Source organism: Crocodylus siamensis, chromosome 3 (genome assembly GCF_052110815.1).
Source record: "Crocodylus siamensis isolate JL-2025a chromosome 3, ASM5211081v1, whole genome shotgun sequence".
NCBI lineage: Eukaryota > Metazoa > Chordata > Crocodylia > Crocodylidae > Crocodylus > Crocodylus siamensis.
This window is the reverse complement of record NC_143397.1, coordinates 70,926,017-70,942,610: the sequence shown is the minus strand read 5'-3', so window position 1 is coordinate 70,942,610 and position 16,594 is coordinate 70,926,017. Positions and strand designations below refer to the sequence as shown.

General features: G+C 41.6%; 1 protein-coding gene across 1 annotated transcript in view; it reads right to left on the bottom strand.

Annotated features, from left to right (window-relative positions):
• Positions 1 to 783: 783 nt before the first annotated feature.
• The window catches only part of LMNB1 (lamin B1), a 40,336-nt gene continuing 24,525 nt past the window's right edge, over positions 784 to 16,594 (bottom strand). Inside the window, exons 5-11 of the mRNA XM_090038479.1 lie at positions 16,073 to 16,198; positions 10,342 to 10,562; positions 7,608 to 7,833; positions 5,281 to 5,385; positions 4,706 to 4,825; positions 3,956 to 4,069; positions 784 to 1,524 (exon numbers count right to left, since the gene is read on the bottom strand). Of these exons, the coding sequence (XP_089894605.1) occupies positions 1,483 to 1,524; positions 3,956 to 4,069; positions 4,706 to 4,825; positions 5,281 to 5,385; positions 7,608 to 7,833; positions 10,342 to 10,562; positions 16,073 to 16,198 (954 nt within the window). The 3' untranslated portion in view covers positions 784 to 1,482. The remainder of the gene's footprint in view (positions 1,525 to 3,955; positions 4,070 to 4,705; positions 4,826 to 5,280; positions 5,386 to 7,607; positions 7,834 to 10,341; positions 10,563 to 16,072; positions 16,199 to 16,594) is intronic.

Sequence of the window (16,594 nt, the reverse complement as noted above, 5' to 3'; positions counted from 1 at the left end):
CAGGAGGCGCTACTTCACAGTCAGGGCGGCTAGGGTCTGGAACCAGCTTTCAAGAGAAGTGGTGCAGGCTCCTACCCTGGGGGTGTTTAAGACGAGGTTATATGAACATCTTGTTGGGGTCATTTGACCCCAGTATTCTTTCCTGCCATGGCAGGGGGTCGGACTAGATGATCTGCTCAGGTCCCTTCCGACCCTACAAACTATGAAACAGTTAAGGATTATGCATACCGCCGAGTAAGCTAACTAACCACATAAAACAAACACTTCGCTCCAAATGATACCATCAAGTGTATCCATCACCTCTGCAGGAAGCATTCAAAAATCAGATAGCAACAACACTTGTTTGATAAACACTGACCAATACCCCAAACCTTCCTCTTGCAAGTTGTATCGTATGAAGTAGTAGTGCGAATTTTATTAGCCAAATGGCATTTCCCATTAGCACAGATACTAAACCAACTTTAATTTGCTTTGATTTTAAAACAAAATTAGCAGATTTCATTATTTAGGTTTTTGGCGCTCACAATTCTACAGGAAAATCCAAATTTCAGACCCTCAGCTAGGCTTTCTGTAGGCTTGATAAAGTTTGACCCACTGGATTAATACAGGTCTTAAACATAGATTTTAAAAAGAGTACAAAAACCTTCCATGTTTACAGGGACCACAGTATTTCGGAAGTGGAAGACTAAAATTAAATTCCATATTTTATCCCATCTAGCCTATTCCCCAAAAAGGAACATTGGGAAACTCAGCTTGCTACTAAAATGTGAACAAACAAGTCAGTTGATAGTAAAACAGCCTTTTATTTGTTAATATCACATAAGAAAATTTAAGCAAGTTACACTAATCTTTAAAAACACAACTAACGCGTTTAACATGAACCTCCCACCCCCCGTTAAGAATCTAAGTAAAGAAAAAAAGTACCAATAAAAAAAGTTTTGCTGCATCTTTCATCCTCTGAGTGCTTACGTGATCATTAGGCCATGTTCCTTTTTCAAAGTTTTTCTATAAAAGTTTAACTTGATTGTGTAGTAAAAACACAAAAAAAGAGTCTTCAGTACAAAAGAGTTCAGAGCATTGAAAATGCTTCCCCTCCCCAACAGCACCTAATATAAAAGAGGTCAACAGCAGATGGCTAATCTAAGTGGTGTAATCTAAAAAAAACAAACCCCCAAAACACAGTGGCATATTTCCCTTCTAACAAAGATAAAAAGAAAGCCTGACATAAAAATGAGGAGTCATTTTCAAAACAGTACATAGTTCAGTGTCAGCAATTCACATCTTGCAAGAAAGTTATGGATATGGTTTTGTTTTTGTTTTTTTACAAAACTTCCTTTTCAGTGACAAAGGAAATTAAGGCCATCAGACTCGCAGCTTAAAAATTCACAAAGGAAATACAAAAATATGTTGTGCTTCTGAGAAGACTGCTCTGTAGGCAAGGGTTACCATCATTTGAGGAAGCTGGTTGGTTGACTTGAGGAGTTACATAATGGCACAGCTTCTGTTGCCTGCCCTAGGATCTCCCTGTTATGAAAAGAAGGAGAATTAGCTCTGAAAACCTCTAGACTGAAAAGCTTCATAATGTAAAGTTATACACAGCAAATGTACGCAACGTGTAAAGTTATACATTTGGTACAGTTTAAATGAAATCTACTAAACAGCTTTAACTTGGAGTCTTAGAGGAATATTATGTAGCCTGTTTTGGAAGAGGGAGTAAGCGAAGGGTAACCACCAAAGCAAAGTTTAAAAGAAACTTTCCAGAGAGGAATGCTGAGAAATCTTCTAAGTTACATAAATGGCAAGATTATTAGGATGTGCAAGATACTAGGCAGGGGTTTTGTGGAGTTTTTGTGTTTTGTTTTTTTTGGGGGGGGGGGGGGGTTGGGGGGGAGGTATTTAAAGTGAAGTCAGCATGCCTATTTACTCATTTCTAAGATGTGCCCCCTCCCCCCGTTCAGCATGGTGGCAGGGCAGGAGGTGCGAATGTGGGGTCATGAATTAGATCCCAACCCCATGCTCCCCCTGTATTGGCAAGAAGCAGCTCCCACAGCTGGGAACTCCCTCAGTTGAGGGACTCTCAATTACAGGGATGCCTGATGCACCCCTGGGGCTGTGGGACCAAAGCTGCCATTATCCCACAGCCCCAGGGATTTCATGCACACTCGAGGCAGCTGCACAACCTGGCTACCAGGACCCAGCTAGGTCCCAGCACCCCATGTCCACAGCTGAAGGACTCTGGGTCCCCGTGCTACCAGGACCCAGAGCCCAGCAGCTGCTGGGCTGAGTCCCACTGTTCTGGGACTGGCAGGGGCATGGTGCACCCATCCAGCTATAAGGGTAGCACACATTTTCAAGGTCTAACTTTATAGCTGGTTGGAGCATTTTATGGCATGATAGCTACTTTGCATATGTAGCTGGTCTGAGGGTAACTGCACAATTTACCAGTTAATTGCGCAGTAACTAATGTGTAGAGGGGGCCTATAGTAAATAAGCCTTTTGACTTTAACTAATATTATACATGGTTTGTACTCTATACAAGTAAGTACAAACATGATGCTTAAAAAGTGTGTTTATGGAGTAGCTGTGCTAAAACCTTTAGCAGTTGCAAAAGAGGCAAAATACATAAATCCTGGATGAACTAAGTCTATGGGTACCTACAGGTATGTTTCTTTCAGTCAGTATTTTCAAATTTGCCTCATTTTCATGTGCTCATGGACAGCAGGGTCTGATAATAAGAGTGATGTGGGGGCAAAGGGACTACCTAGCTTCCCAGATTTATTTTCCCTTTTGTCTCACTCCCACTGCTACAGAATTAAAAAACACAAACCTTCAATAATTTTATACATGATTTATAATAATTGTCCATACTTGAATAAGATGATGGATTCTATGCAAGTATGGTACTTTCCCTGTGGCAGTGGCGAGAGGGATGAATTTGAAAAGAACTCTCCAATAACTAGATTCTAGACATGAAAAATTAAATGTATACATTTTCTAATGTCTAAAAATCCAACAATTGGGGGAGTCATCTTAAACTCAGGGTTGTCTTAGAGTCAGGTAAAATATAGTAGTTATGACATTTTTCTTAAAAATATGAATTGGTTAAAGGGGTTGACAATCAAATGAACTATGTGGTCCCAAGAGCTGAACAGTAGCTGAAAGCATTTAAACCACAACAATTTAAAACATATTAAAGCCCGATTATGCAACTTTATGGAATGTAAGCGAAGCCCAGCAACTGGAATTATTTCCTATAGAAGCCAGAGCTTTTTTCCACCCCCATTGTGTGCGTGCTTGCACACCCACACAACACAAACTAGTATATCCTGTATTACCTTTGCCTCAATATACACCAGAAATTTAAGTCATAGTTGATGTGGGAAAGTAAGAGTATTTTTACAGAACACAAGGTAAAGTGTTGTGCCGAGCCACTCTGTACTAGTCATATCTGTAGAGAAAGAGTAGCCAGTTTGGAGTATCAGCCTTTTGGCTAAGATCAAGTACATGTTTCAATTGTAAGTCTATTTTCTTCCAAATTTGCTATAAAAACTGCATTCTATTTACATGCAGTGTTTACCTGCAATTGAAATCTTTATAGTCCTGACTTCTGTACTTGCAGCATTTTTATTGCATGCACAAAAATAAAGTCAGAACTTTTTTCTTTTCTTTTTTTTTTGGGGGGGGGGGGGTGGGGGGGGGCAGGGAGTTATATTAATATTTTTAGTGCATTTTACCTCTTAGGCCATTTCCTTGGTTATCCAATTCTCCCACGGGATTAAAGTATAGCAGCAGTCCAAGGTCTTTATTTCTTATGACTGGGAGGAGAGGGGCAAAGCTCCCCCCCCGCTTAAAGTTGAACTTGAAAATGTGTCAGGTTCAACTTAGTTTCCCAAAATTAAATGGTTACATGCTTAGGTTTTCATCTTATAAAACCAAAACAATTTAAACAAGTTACCTGCTGGTGGAAAAGATCCTCCTCTTCAACTGGCTCAATTGCTTCTTCTTCAGCTTCCTCCTCTTCACCTTCACGTAAAATTGTTTTGAAGACAGTGCTTCTCTGAGCAACTTCCTGCAATAAAATTAGTTAAATTAATTGCTTGTGAAATCTAATTTCATTAAGTCTAGAGACATTGTGCACTTAGTTCAGGTATCTTTTTTATTCCTACCTGAAAAAAGTGGGAATATAACACAAAGTTGCCTTTTCAGAGGGCTTTCCTATGAAATTCTTTTAGTCTATTAGGTCCCATCAAAATCTGAGTCTAACTTTTACATTTGTATCCCCCTTGTTGCATTTCCTGTTTTAACTAAGTACTTCTGGTATCCACTTCTTTAGGTACCAGAACTGTTCCTCAAATTAGATGCATTTATTTAAAAACCTGGTGTCTTGCACCCTACTTGAACAGATGAATGGTCACCAAAAGAAACTTTATTCAGCTTCACAAGATCTTAAGCATCAGAGCTAAGCTGTAGAGTTCATTTTTTCTGAAAATACATGGGGTAAGAAAAGTTTGTACGAGTAAAAGACAGTGGTTTGGAGCATTACCGTGAAACGTAAGACCATCATGACAAGAAAGTCAGTCTTAAGATTACTCTCAAACCCACACGATTCTACCTCACTTATCTGCAGTAAACTACTGTTTCTTTACCCAAAGTCAGTCCAATGAGCAAGTCAGAATGGGTTTAACTATGTCTAAAAGCACTTTACCTCTCCCTGAGAGTTTTTCAATATAACTTTCACATCTTCGCCAGTTCCCCAGGAATTCTGGTTCTTCCAGATGAGGTCAGAAGGAGGGCTGGCAGCTACCCCAGCATTTGCAGCCCAGATCTAGAGAAAAGAGGTCAGAATCCAACCTTAATGGAAAAAACTTTTATACAATATATATTTGCATTTATGGTTACAGTATGAGCAAATGGATTAGGTGTGATAACGCAATGAACTGCTGCTCTTAAGGAGACTTATAAAACACTGGCTGTATACTTTTAAAGGATACACCTACATGTACCTCTACATACTGGATGGTTCAAAATGGACTGCCACCTTTGTGAATATAGGGTCAAAACTGAAAATGCACAAAACATCTGACTCCCTGTCAAGAGGTTAAGGAGAACCCAATCATCTTGCCAAAAAACTAACGCCCTTAAAGCCAGTACAAATGCTTTTGTCTTATTTTCAGATCATTTAATAAAAAGGACAAGACTGAAAACTCCACTGGATTTTCACATCTCTGCTCCTTCAAAATAGCTGTTTCACAGCTAAAAATATGAGTTTGGTTCACTTACTGTAACAGTCTGGCCTGCCTTTAATACATATCTTGAGGTATATTTGTAAGTGGCAGAAGTATCTCCTATTTTCCTGATCATCTCCCAGCCTCCCAGTGGTTGATCCTAATACAAAAAGGGGGGGAAAAAAAAGATTAAATTTCTATCAACTACATAATCTTCTGCAAAGCAAACAGAACACATCCTCAAGCCATTCAACCACTGAACTAGCTGTGGAAGGTTTCCTGTAGTAATATTTGTTATCACTTTGTTCTCATAGTTACCTAGATTGCTTTTGAATTTAATCATAGCAAATTGCCCCATGTCAGTATTGAAGATTATGCGAGTTGGCAAAGATTTTGTTTTGGCATCATCGGCCATTTAAGCCGATACTTCTTTACAACTAGATTTCAACATTTTTTTTTTTTTTTGGAATAAAGTTTTGCATACAAACATGCTTGATTTCCTGGAAAACCAGAATTCTCTGGTCTGTCAGTTTTGTAAGACACATACCTTTTCATGACAATGGTACGTTTGTGTCATAACAGCATTTGCCAAGGTTGATTTAACACTGCTTTTCATAAGCAAAGCTAATGGAAACTGACAACACATTTATAGTGTCTGTAGAATAGCCGTTTCCCAAAATTATATGCAGAATTTAAGCTTCTGTTTTTAAAGATTTTATTCTTCTGCCATTTCCCAAACAGCAAATCAGCCTACCTTCATAAGTATGGAGACCAGCTGAAACATGGCCATCCTATTTATCTCATGCAAGTCAGAGCTGGCTGATCCCTATCAAGTTATGAACTTAAATTTTCAATTGTAAAAAACAGATCTATACTTGTATGAGAATAGAAACGTTATTGCACTGCCTCCTGGACAGTCTTTCCTGAAATGGTGACCAAAGTCACCCCACTATAATGGAGAACCGTTACCACTATAAATAACTCATATACTTACTCCCCACCCCCAAATGCAACAGTTAGCTTAATACAAAGGGGTCCAAATGAGGGGGGCTAACTTACAAAGGTGAAACTCCAAAAATCAGTCTGGCATCCCACACCCAAAGAAGTCTGAGCCTTGAGTCTAGCCTAAATCTAGCAGCTAGAAAAAAAACCTAGAGGGAGAGATTCTGGACTCCCTAGCACACTCTGAGCTAAACCTAAAAAGATATTCAAAGCTGTTCAGGAAACATGCAACATGTTATTTTTAAGACTTCACAAAGCCCATGCCTTTGCTTCCACTAGCACATGCTCCTGAAGACAAACTGTAAAGCCAGTCTACTCCCAGTAAGCATGTCCCTAAGCTACTTGGAAAATCTGAGGTAGCCAGCACTTAAGGCACTGTCCTCAACCTTTACAAAGTCAAGGCCACCACTTGGCAATCCTGGATGAGAACAACTATCGGTGCTGCGTGAGCTTACCTGAGCACTTCCCAGCTGGGTTCTGCTGCTGACAAGGACTGTGCCATGTGGACATGCTCCTCCTGTATTAGAGCTCCAATCAGCCTAAAGCAGGTAGGAGCCGCCTTGTGCTGCACAGCTCTTGCTGGTCCAGTACCCCTAATGCTCTCCCCCGACTACAGATAAAAGCAGCAGATGGGGCAGTTCCACTTCCAGTCCTGTCCCTCACATCCTCCACAGGAGGAGCATGGTGGGGGGGTGGGGAAGATAGTTGATTTAAGTTGACATTTTCTAATACAGGGAGAGCGGGGGCAGAACATGCAGAGCAGTTTTACCTGCTACCACAGCACCCAATTGAAAAGAACTGACATATGGCAATTGAGCCACCACATCCCGTTGCCATGAATGGATAAGAAAAGTTTGAGCCCAAGAAGAATGCTAGGGAACCTCATGGGTAAAAAGACAATACATTCATCTACTTGGACCACAAGGAGTATTTAAAGAGCACAGGGATCCAGCTTGGTAGGATCAAACATACAACCAGGTGACTGACCTGCAATGGCAGCTCTATCAGGGTGGCAGCTTACTACGCAGATGACGAAATGACACACCCAACGTGTGCTCTGGCCTAGGTCAACAGGACCCTGAAATCACTTCGGGCCTCTAGGAGCTACAGTAATATTAATAAATACAAAGTTGTCTTAAATAACCAGAAACAGTCAGTAGCATCTGCTACATATGGCACCAGGAAGAAAAACAACCCCAAATGAGAGCACTGGTTACAGAGCGTAATTTGGGATCATTATTTTAGTTCCTCACGCTAGAGCGATCTAGTTTTACCAATGTGCTTGGGCACAGTGACACACTATATAAGCCTGAAAGCCACATATGCAGCCATGAGCATCTCCTCCTGATCAGCGTATCAGAACAAGTTAGATTTACAAACCTGCTCTGAAGTATTCTTCAAGCGGATAAATTTGCCATCCACATCTATCTCCTCAATACAAACATTTCCAGTAGCAGATGCTGAATGGGAGATGCTGACACTACTGCTGGCTTCAGATTCTTCCACATCAATTCTCTTCCTCTTTCCTCTGGTTGTGCGTACACTACGACTTGATGATGCCCGAGAGACTGTCACTCGAGAAGAAGGACTGGGAGAAAGTTTCAGCCTGGATTTGAAAGGGAAAACAAACAAGAGACCCCGAAACATAACTTTAATATACAAACTTTTTCTATACATATGCAGGATAACAGAAAAAGCAAAAATAAGTTATCACTTCTGTACTTGTGCTCAAGAAAGCGTAATTTGGCTTTATGAAAGACTGCCATTGAAAAATGTCACAGCACACTTCTCATTGTCCTATACTGCGCCAATGTCTTGGCTTGACATTTCAAGAATTTTATTACCACTTAACCCAGACGAACAAAACAGTATTCTTACTGCTCATTTATTTTACAACTGAACTCCTCTGCCACACATTTTAATTATTCCAACACTAAGAACTCCTTCCCTTTTCATTGTTAAGGTTGCTGAAAAGAGCACGAGCCTTTGTGAGAGTGGCCTGCAGAATTGTTCACAATATATTAGGGGCGCGTTGACAGGTTTTTTTTTTGGCTCAGTACCAATGGCTGATTTTTAAGGAGACACATCAGCCAATGCCAACCCAACTGCCAAGATGCGGCCTGGCAGCTGGAAGAGTAGTGTCTGGCTGGTAAGTCTGTTGTCGGGGAAGAAGCCCAGGGGAAGGAGGGGTAGATCATGGCCCCCAGTTAGACTGGGAGTGGGGCAAGTGCTGCCCAGCTGGGGTGGGGCACAGAATGGAACTGGGGGGCACAGCTCCTGTGCTGCACACACCCTGGGAGGGCATGGGGGATTGTGTGCCCCCTGATCTACATATAGGGCAGGGACGGGCTGCTGCTGTGGGCTGCGGCTGCACCCAGCTTTTCCAGGCAGCAGGGGTGGCTTGAGCAGAACTCAGGGCGGGCAGCTCTGGATCAGGACTATGGGAAGTGGGAGGCTATAGCCACTCCAAAAATTCACCATAGCTCCCCTCCCAGTGATACCACTGCCTGCTCCAAGCCCAGCCCTAGCCCAGCCCCACACCAGGAAGAGCCCAGCACAGCCCCAGCCTGCAGCGGCAGCCCACCTCACCCTGGGCACAGATCCAGGGGTGCATGCCTCCCCCAGGGTGTGCGCAATGGTGGGAGCTGCCCCCTGTCATTCCTGCACCCTCCAGACAAGCTGCTTGCAGCTCCATCCTGTGCCTTGCCCTAGCTAGACAGCATCTGCCCCTGCCCCACTCCCCCCATTCCCCCACAAGAGACTTACCAGCTAGATGCTGCTGGACTGTGCTCCTAGCCACCTGTGTGTTGCACTATGGCTGCGTGCATGCACGGGGGCATTTATCTGTGACATTAAAAAAATCGGCCACATCAGCCAAAAAAGCCATATTGCCAATACTGTCAATTTTCCTTATATCTGTACAATCCGATATGGGACCAATGTATATCGGTGCAACTGTACAATATACCCGCTTTGCTTTTTAAAATGTCACAAGTTTCATGTCTTATGAAAAGCTGCACCTCACACAGGGCTATACTGGCCTGGATTCCATTTTGGAAGCATATAGTGATCAAAGACTACAGTATCAGTACACAGAGTTTGATCTGATACTGACTGAATTACTAAATACATGTATCAAATAACTTGCCCCATGCCTTCTCCCCTGAACCTAACCTAAAATCATCAGGGCAATTAATAAAGTTTCCAGTGCTGAACCAAGGCACATTAACCTTTTGAAGTGTCACCTCCGCCTCACGTGGAGGAACCACAAGCTCTTTAGACCTAATTTAAAAAAGTAAGATTTAAACTGTAGGTCCAGGTTGGCATTTCATGTAGGCCAGAGACACAGCCTATGAAACAATAAGCATGATCTAGTTCAATGGTGCTCAACATATGTGGGCCAGATAGGCAATGCCCAGTTCATCCATGGGCCGGATCCCAACAGTGGTCCCAATCTGGCACTCAGAGTGATTGCAGTGGGATGCCATGCAGCTGGGCAAAAGGTGTTAAGCAGCCCTGACCTGGCCTACAGGGGGAAGAAAATGACTTGGCCCCAACCCATCTGCAGGGAGTTTGGGGGTTGGAAATTTGGCAACAGGGCAGTATTAAATTACCACTGCTGCCCTGCCACCAAATTTCTTGAGCCATGTAAGCTCCACGGACCAAAGGTTGAACACCCCTGCTCTAGTTATTATGGTTATTAGTGTAATATGCAAATACAAAAGCAAAACAAGAATATAAGCTACTTAATACTCCAATACTTTTTTTTTTTAAATAATATAATGGTCTAGTTTTTTAGTTTATGAAAGCTGGCTAGTAACACAGTAGCCCCTTCGAAAGAACAACTACAGCGAACCTCATAACTAAAGTCATCACAGACCTGCATCTTGATGAGCCAGCTTGGGGGGGAAAGGATATGGATTCCTGCCCCAAGAAAGCTGACCTATAGAGGTCAGAAATTTAAGTGAGGTGTCCACAGACATACAGATGCATTCAGAGTTTAACTTGGAAGCAAAGAACCTGAAGTGCTTAATATAGTGTCCCAACTTAAGAGCTAACTAGCTTAATAAAGTTCCAACAGACACCAGTGTTCAATGATACATTGACTCCATACCTCTCTTCTTCACCCTCCAGGAGTTTCCTGTATGCATTGATTTCCATGTCAAGGGCCAATTTAACATCCAGAAGTTGTTCATAATCATTCAGTTGTTGCTGCATCTGGTCCCTTATCTCTGCCATTTCTCTCTCTTTCTCAGTCAGCATCCTGCGATAGTTCTCCCTTTCCTTAGCCAGGGTGTCTTCCAGTTCTTGCATCCTATCCAGCCATGCTCTTGACTAAACGTTGAAAAAACAAAACAGTGGCAACATAAACTAATTTCATAGATGTAGAGTCAGAAAGGACCTTGTAGATATTCTAGTCCAACTCCCTGCCCTGGGCAGGAGAGAAAACTAGGCTCAAATGACTCCAGCCAGGTATTTACAGGTTGAGCCTCCTCTTAAAGACCCCCACCAGGGTAGGAGACATCACCACTTACCTTGGAAGTTGGCTCCAGATCCTAGCTGCCCGACTGTGAAGCAGCACCTGCTAATGTCTAGTCTAAACCTACTCTCTAGCAACTTATGGCTGTTATTCCTTGTTACTCCAGGAGGCGCTTGAGGGAACAAGGTCTCTCCAAAACCCCACTGGTCCCCCCCTAGTAAGTTTATAGATGGCCACCAGGTCCCCCCTCAGCCTTCTCTTGCGAAGGCTGAACAGGTTAAGGTCCCATAGCCTCTCCTCACAGGGCCTGCCCTGCTGTCCCCAGATCATGCAAGCAGCCCTCCTTTGGATCCTCTCTAAGCTGTCCACATCCCTCCTGAAGTACAGCGCCCAGAACTGGACGCAGTACTCCAGCTGCAGCCTGACTAGTGTCGCACAGAGGGGGAGGATCACCTCCTTGGCCCTGCTTGTGATGTATCTGTGGATGCATGACATCCACAGTTAGCCCTACTGACCATGACATCCACAGTTAGCCCTACTGACCATGTCCTCGCATTGCTGGCCCATGTTCATCTTGGAGTCAATAATGACTCCAAGATCTTTCTGCCACTGTGCTTTTGAGAAGCAAGTTCCCCAACCTGTAGGTATGCTGCTGGTTCCTACTGCCAAAGTGCAGTAACTGACTTCATAGTTGATAAATCCTAAATCCATTTTGCCTTCCCTGAACTCAAAATTCACTAATCTTCAGTTTCCTTTACTATACCATGCCTTCCACAACGATGCAGTCAGTCCCACTGAAGACTGTACCAGCTATGCGTATTGTACCTTGACAAGAAAGTGGTCAAAATCTGTTTCTGAAGCAGTGACATTAAATTATGACATCTCAAAAAGTACTTAAAAAGTACAGTTTGAGACTTGGAATACACCCGACCCATACATGCATGCAAATTCAAATGTACAATTTGTTACTTGTTAAATAATAATTTAAAAAAAAGCTCAGGAGATGTCAGGAGAACCAGGGTGTTGAGTACTAGGATTTTAAAATTATACTTAGGATGCCAGGAGCAGTTTTAACATTTTAAACCCCTCTGTTGTAATCGTAATATTCTATACAAGTATGACTTCACTAGACTTCAATGGCTACCCTATAAAGGGAAGCCAGTGTGGTCTGTATGCTCCTTTTCCTCCCAATTTTATTAGCACACACAAGTTCAGTCATTCAGGGACCCCAGTACTGGCACAGCAGCCACTGAGATCATTAGACTTCCAGCTGTAAGCAAACAATGCAAGCAGTTATTTTTTCTTGTTCCAGAGACCAAGCACCTGAGTGCAAGGTCCAAGATGGCAGTGGGGAGGGATCGGGATGGTAACAGGGACAAGACCTCAAACCACACACGACTTAATAAACTCCTTCCGGCATTTCCTCAGAATTTAAAATCAGCTCTGTTGTTATTAACAGTTGTGTGTTAAAAAAAGGATTCTGGATAGTTCCACACTGAAACATTCAACATGATCTCCGTTCAATCCCTCCCATTGCCAGCCTTACATGCTGCCCAATTTCTGTTTTTTTAGTCACCACTGGCCACCAGCAAGGGGGGAGGGGAAGGGGAAAATGGCAGACACATTAATACCCTGGGGACTGGCCCATGTTGACAAAAAACAGGCTTGGCAGCTATGACGAGAACCTCCATAGACTAGATAAGCACCCATTGGCTGGTCAGAGGAAAAACACAGTATCCCATCTCATCTGAGTTTGAAAAAATGTTGTTCTATAGCAGGGCTGTCACAGGCAGTCCAGCAATATTAGATGCTTGAAGAGCACCATCATCTCATGCCTCCCTATTTATTTATTTACTCACAATGATCCTTTTTTTCTTTTTTGATGAGGAGAAGGGGAGACCGTCTACTCTGAACAGTGATTAAAAGGAATTCCATGTTGGTATTTTCATGACTTCCAAGTTACATCTGCTCTATTTACCAATACGAATAACCTAGAAACAATCTGTGGCTGAGAAGGACAGCAGAAGTGCTCCATTTCTTTCCCCAAGATGTTTAAAGGAAACTTAAGAGCAGAAGATATGCACCACCCATCCTTTATGCTCATTATGGATAACACAATAAAGAACAGTGTGCATGTGCACTGTACAAATATGGGGGAAGTGGGAAGGAAAGAGCTCTGAAGTCATGTGTGTCAAAGTATAGCAGGATGCACAAATGGACAAGCACTGTAAAAATCTGTTGAGAGTGGAGAAAGGAAAGACCTTTTAAAGGTAACCGGTTTTCAGAACAACTTCCCCTGTACAGAAAATTGAAATATTTGTATTTTGAAGTTTACATTGTAGTTATGATGCAACAGAGTTAGGAAATACTTTCCTGGTAAAAAGATCTCACACTGTTGGAGGAAGTCCTTCTGACACTCTGTTCCAATCACTGAAGTACATCTCAGTTTCCCCATGATAAATGTTAGATATATCAAGGCCAAAAAAACCTAATCTAAGAAAAAGATGCTAGGAAGACACCTTTAAATCATCAAAAAGGTTGTTAGGATGAGGTTTCTTCTGATTTTTGCTGCGAATTTCCTAGATACTTAAGGAAATTGATGCATCCACATTAACTTTAAAATGGGAATAACCATGCCTACATACATAAGAAAGTTGTACAGCTATATTAATTAGTGTCTGCAAAATGTGTCTTTGACGGACAGGCAAGTAACATAACAGGCCATGCCTATTCCCAAAGGGAATGAAAATAAACCCAGTGGATCAAAGGAAAAATCTAGGTCTCAAAAAAAGTCTAGACTCCCCCAAAAAGTTACACATTACCCAGTTCTCCCAATCTCTCCTCCCACACCTGCCAGACTATCCAGTTCTATATTAAGAACGTATTGGCCTCCAATATAAAGCAATCTAAAAATGTATGCCATAACTATGGCCTGACTAGACTTAAACTTCAGGAGACAAACAGAAGGCTCAGACAGATCTGAAACAGTGACAGATGTGAGCCAAACACATACGTCATGTTAATCTGGCACTTATTGTCCAAGTGACTTTGCACATGCTTACATTTCTGGCAAAAAATCCAAAGGTCTTAAAAGTAAGGTTGAGGTGTAGGAACACTACTAAAGCTACATTAGTAAAAGACACTGTCCTAATGAAATGACTTCGAGTCATTTTCATTAGAGGAAACAGAGTAAGAAGAACTCATATCATCCCAATCCGGAGGGATCAGGAATAGTCACAAAAGTCTATAATGATAGAAGTTTTTCCTTCTGAATAGGGTACCTAGAAGAATCACCAGTAGCTTGCACTGTACAAAAACCACATGCTGCCCTGGGTAGTGTCTTCCAGAAGAGACTGACATCCTGACAAGTTTGTTCACTGAAAATTCCATGATACTATTTGGTCTTGTCACAGAAATCAACCTTTATTGATCAACTACACCACGTTTATTGATTACTTTTAATATATGAAGCAATTGAAGCAGCCTATTCCTCTATCCCCCTAACAGCAGAGAAGAAATAGCAGGTTCCTGTCCTGCAGTGCAGTGTACCTAGGCAACAAAAATCAGGTCTGCATGTTCTCCCACTGAAGTCCACAGGAGTTTTGTAGACAGAGCACAGAATTTACAGCCAGTTACAACAGGAATCCAAGGGTCTGGATTTAGTTTGATTTTTTCATAAAATGTGTTTTACAGTTGTTCCAGGCAAGAGATGCTGGTGGGTTAGGGTATTTCAGCAGAACATGGACATTGTCTACTGAGGTTCACAATTCGTATGTTTAATTCAGAGTCAGTTGAGAAACTATATCAACAATAATAGGCAAGAATGCTTTTTCCAATCTTTGTCTTGGAAAGAAATCATTTTGTCTGCACTAGGCTCTTCTGGGAGATCAAACTCTGCTAGTGCCTAAAAGATCTTATTTGGTAGAACTTGACATATGAACTATGTGATCATTGTGTTCCGTGTCTGGCTTACAATTCAATGCAAGATACTAATCTAGAAAGAGGTGCAAATTCTGGTCATTTTATAAGTCTGCTTACATTCTTACGCTTCAGTCCTACAGTCACCATTTTTAGAATGCAAGATGTGGATGCAACATTCTTGATGGAGTGATCAAAACCATAAAGGAAATGTGTCTCCAATCACTAGAATAATGAATCAATTATTGATGAACTGAAACTCTGGAAGGAAGATAAAGGTTCACAAATCTCTAGGTACAATAGAACTTTGCAGTCAGCGTAAAGTTTATCTATGACAGAATGGAGCTCATCCAGAAGCCAGCCCAAGATCTCCTCCCAAAAAAAGAAAGGCTGCCACAGAGCAACAGGGTGCTGAGGTCTAACTGCAGTGTGCACTCTTCTTGACCATGCTTCCAATAGAAAAGAAGCAAAAAACAGAACTCTGCCGGCATGCATTGCTACTCTGGAGAGAAAAAGGGAACTTGGCCATGACTAGCCATGATGCTTAGTAAGTTACTCAAGGTGTCCAATGTATTACAAGAACTTAGCGATTAGAGAACAAACAGTGCAGTGGGGAGAGGGAGGGGGAGTGGGTATGGGCATGTGAAGAAAATGAAACCTCCGATTGTACAAGTGGAACAATCACTACCTAGACAGCCTGCTTTCACGAAGCATAACACAGAACTGGTTGTAACAGTCAAAGGAATCTCGTTCACTTGTCATTAGGCACTTGACTACCAAAAGAACTGAAAATGGAAAGGGATCAGAACTGGTTGAATATATTTTGATAAAATTTATTGATTAGAGAATGAAAAAAAGGAAAGTAGAGCTTCTTTAAAAAACAAACAAACAAAACTTTTAAACATTTTTTAAATGTACAAGCAGGCCTTCTAATACCACAGCAATACATTTTACACAGCAAAACTTTTAAAAAATTTGCAAGAGAGACCTGAATTTTTTTCCCCCCACCAAGCCTCCCTTAATATTTTTTTAAAAGTATTTCTCTTGCCTATTCTTTAGGAGACCTGACAACTTCAGCATACCCTCAAGATACCCAAGCTATGGAGCTATTGTACCCTCATGACAGAAGGAATAAAGTGTAAACTGACTATACACAAAGCAATTGTCAAATTTACAAAATAAACCAAATGGAAGGAGTATTTTCACTCCCCTCTTAGTTTTAACTTGTAGAAGGTAAAGCATTTTCCAGAAAGCAGTAATAACGCCCATTCCAAATCAACATATATCTTAAGATACTTAAGATATTCAGAAAGGTACATGAGAAATAATAAGAAAAATTCAAGCCATAAAATTAATTTAACATACATTTTAAAAAATAAGTCCTTTACATAAATTAGTCATTATTTTAATAAAAATAGTAAGGACAAAAACACAAGTAAGTTATTACCTCTTTCTGTAGGTTGGAGAGCTGGGAAGAGAGGCTTTCAATCCGCATCCGGCTTTCTGTCAGTTCTTCTCTTACAGAGTTGGCTGTAGAGCTGCTCATCTCAGAGGAGAGCCTGGCATTCTCAAGCTAACAGTAAAGCAAGTTGTATATCAGTCTCAAATCACTTATTGTTAACAACTGGGGAAGATGACACTTGAGAAATTGTATAATAGTACCGCTCATAAACCACGAAGTTCCTGTCAGCAGCTGTAATACAGGAAAACTTTTCTGGTGTCAGTTCTAGCGCTCCATCACAGAGCTGCCAAAGAGTCCTTTAAGTAGATGTGCTGGGTGTAAACAGCTGTACAAGCAGGCCTTCTAATACCACAGCAATACATCTCAAGTATGAGCTGTAAAATGCCTTCATCTTAGGCCTTTCAGTATTCAGCTTAAGATTTTTTTTATGTATGGCCTCCTACGGGGGTGCTGTTTATGTAGATGCATATATACAGCAAAGATCATGAATTCATTAGACAAGCCCCG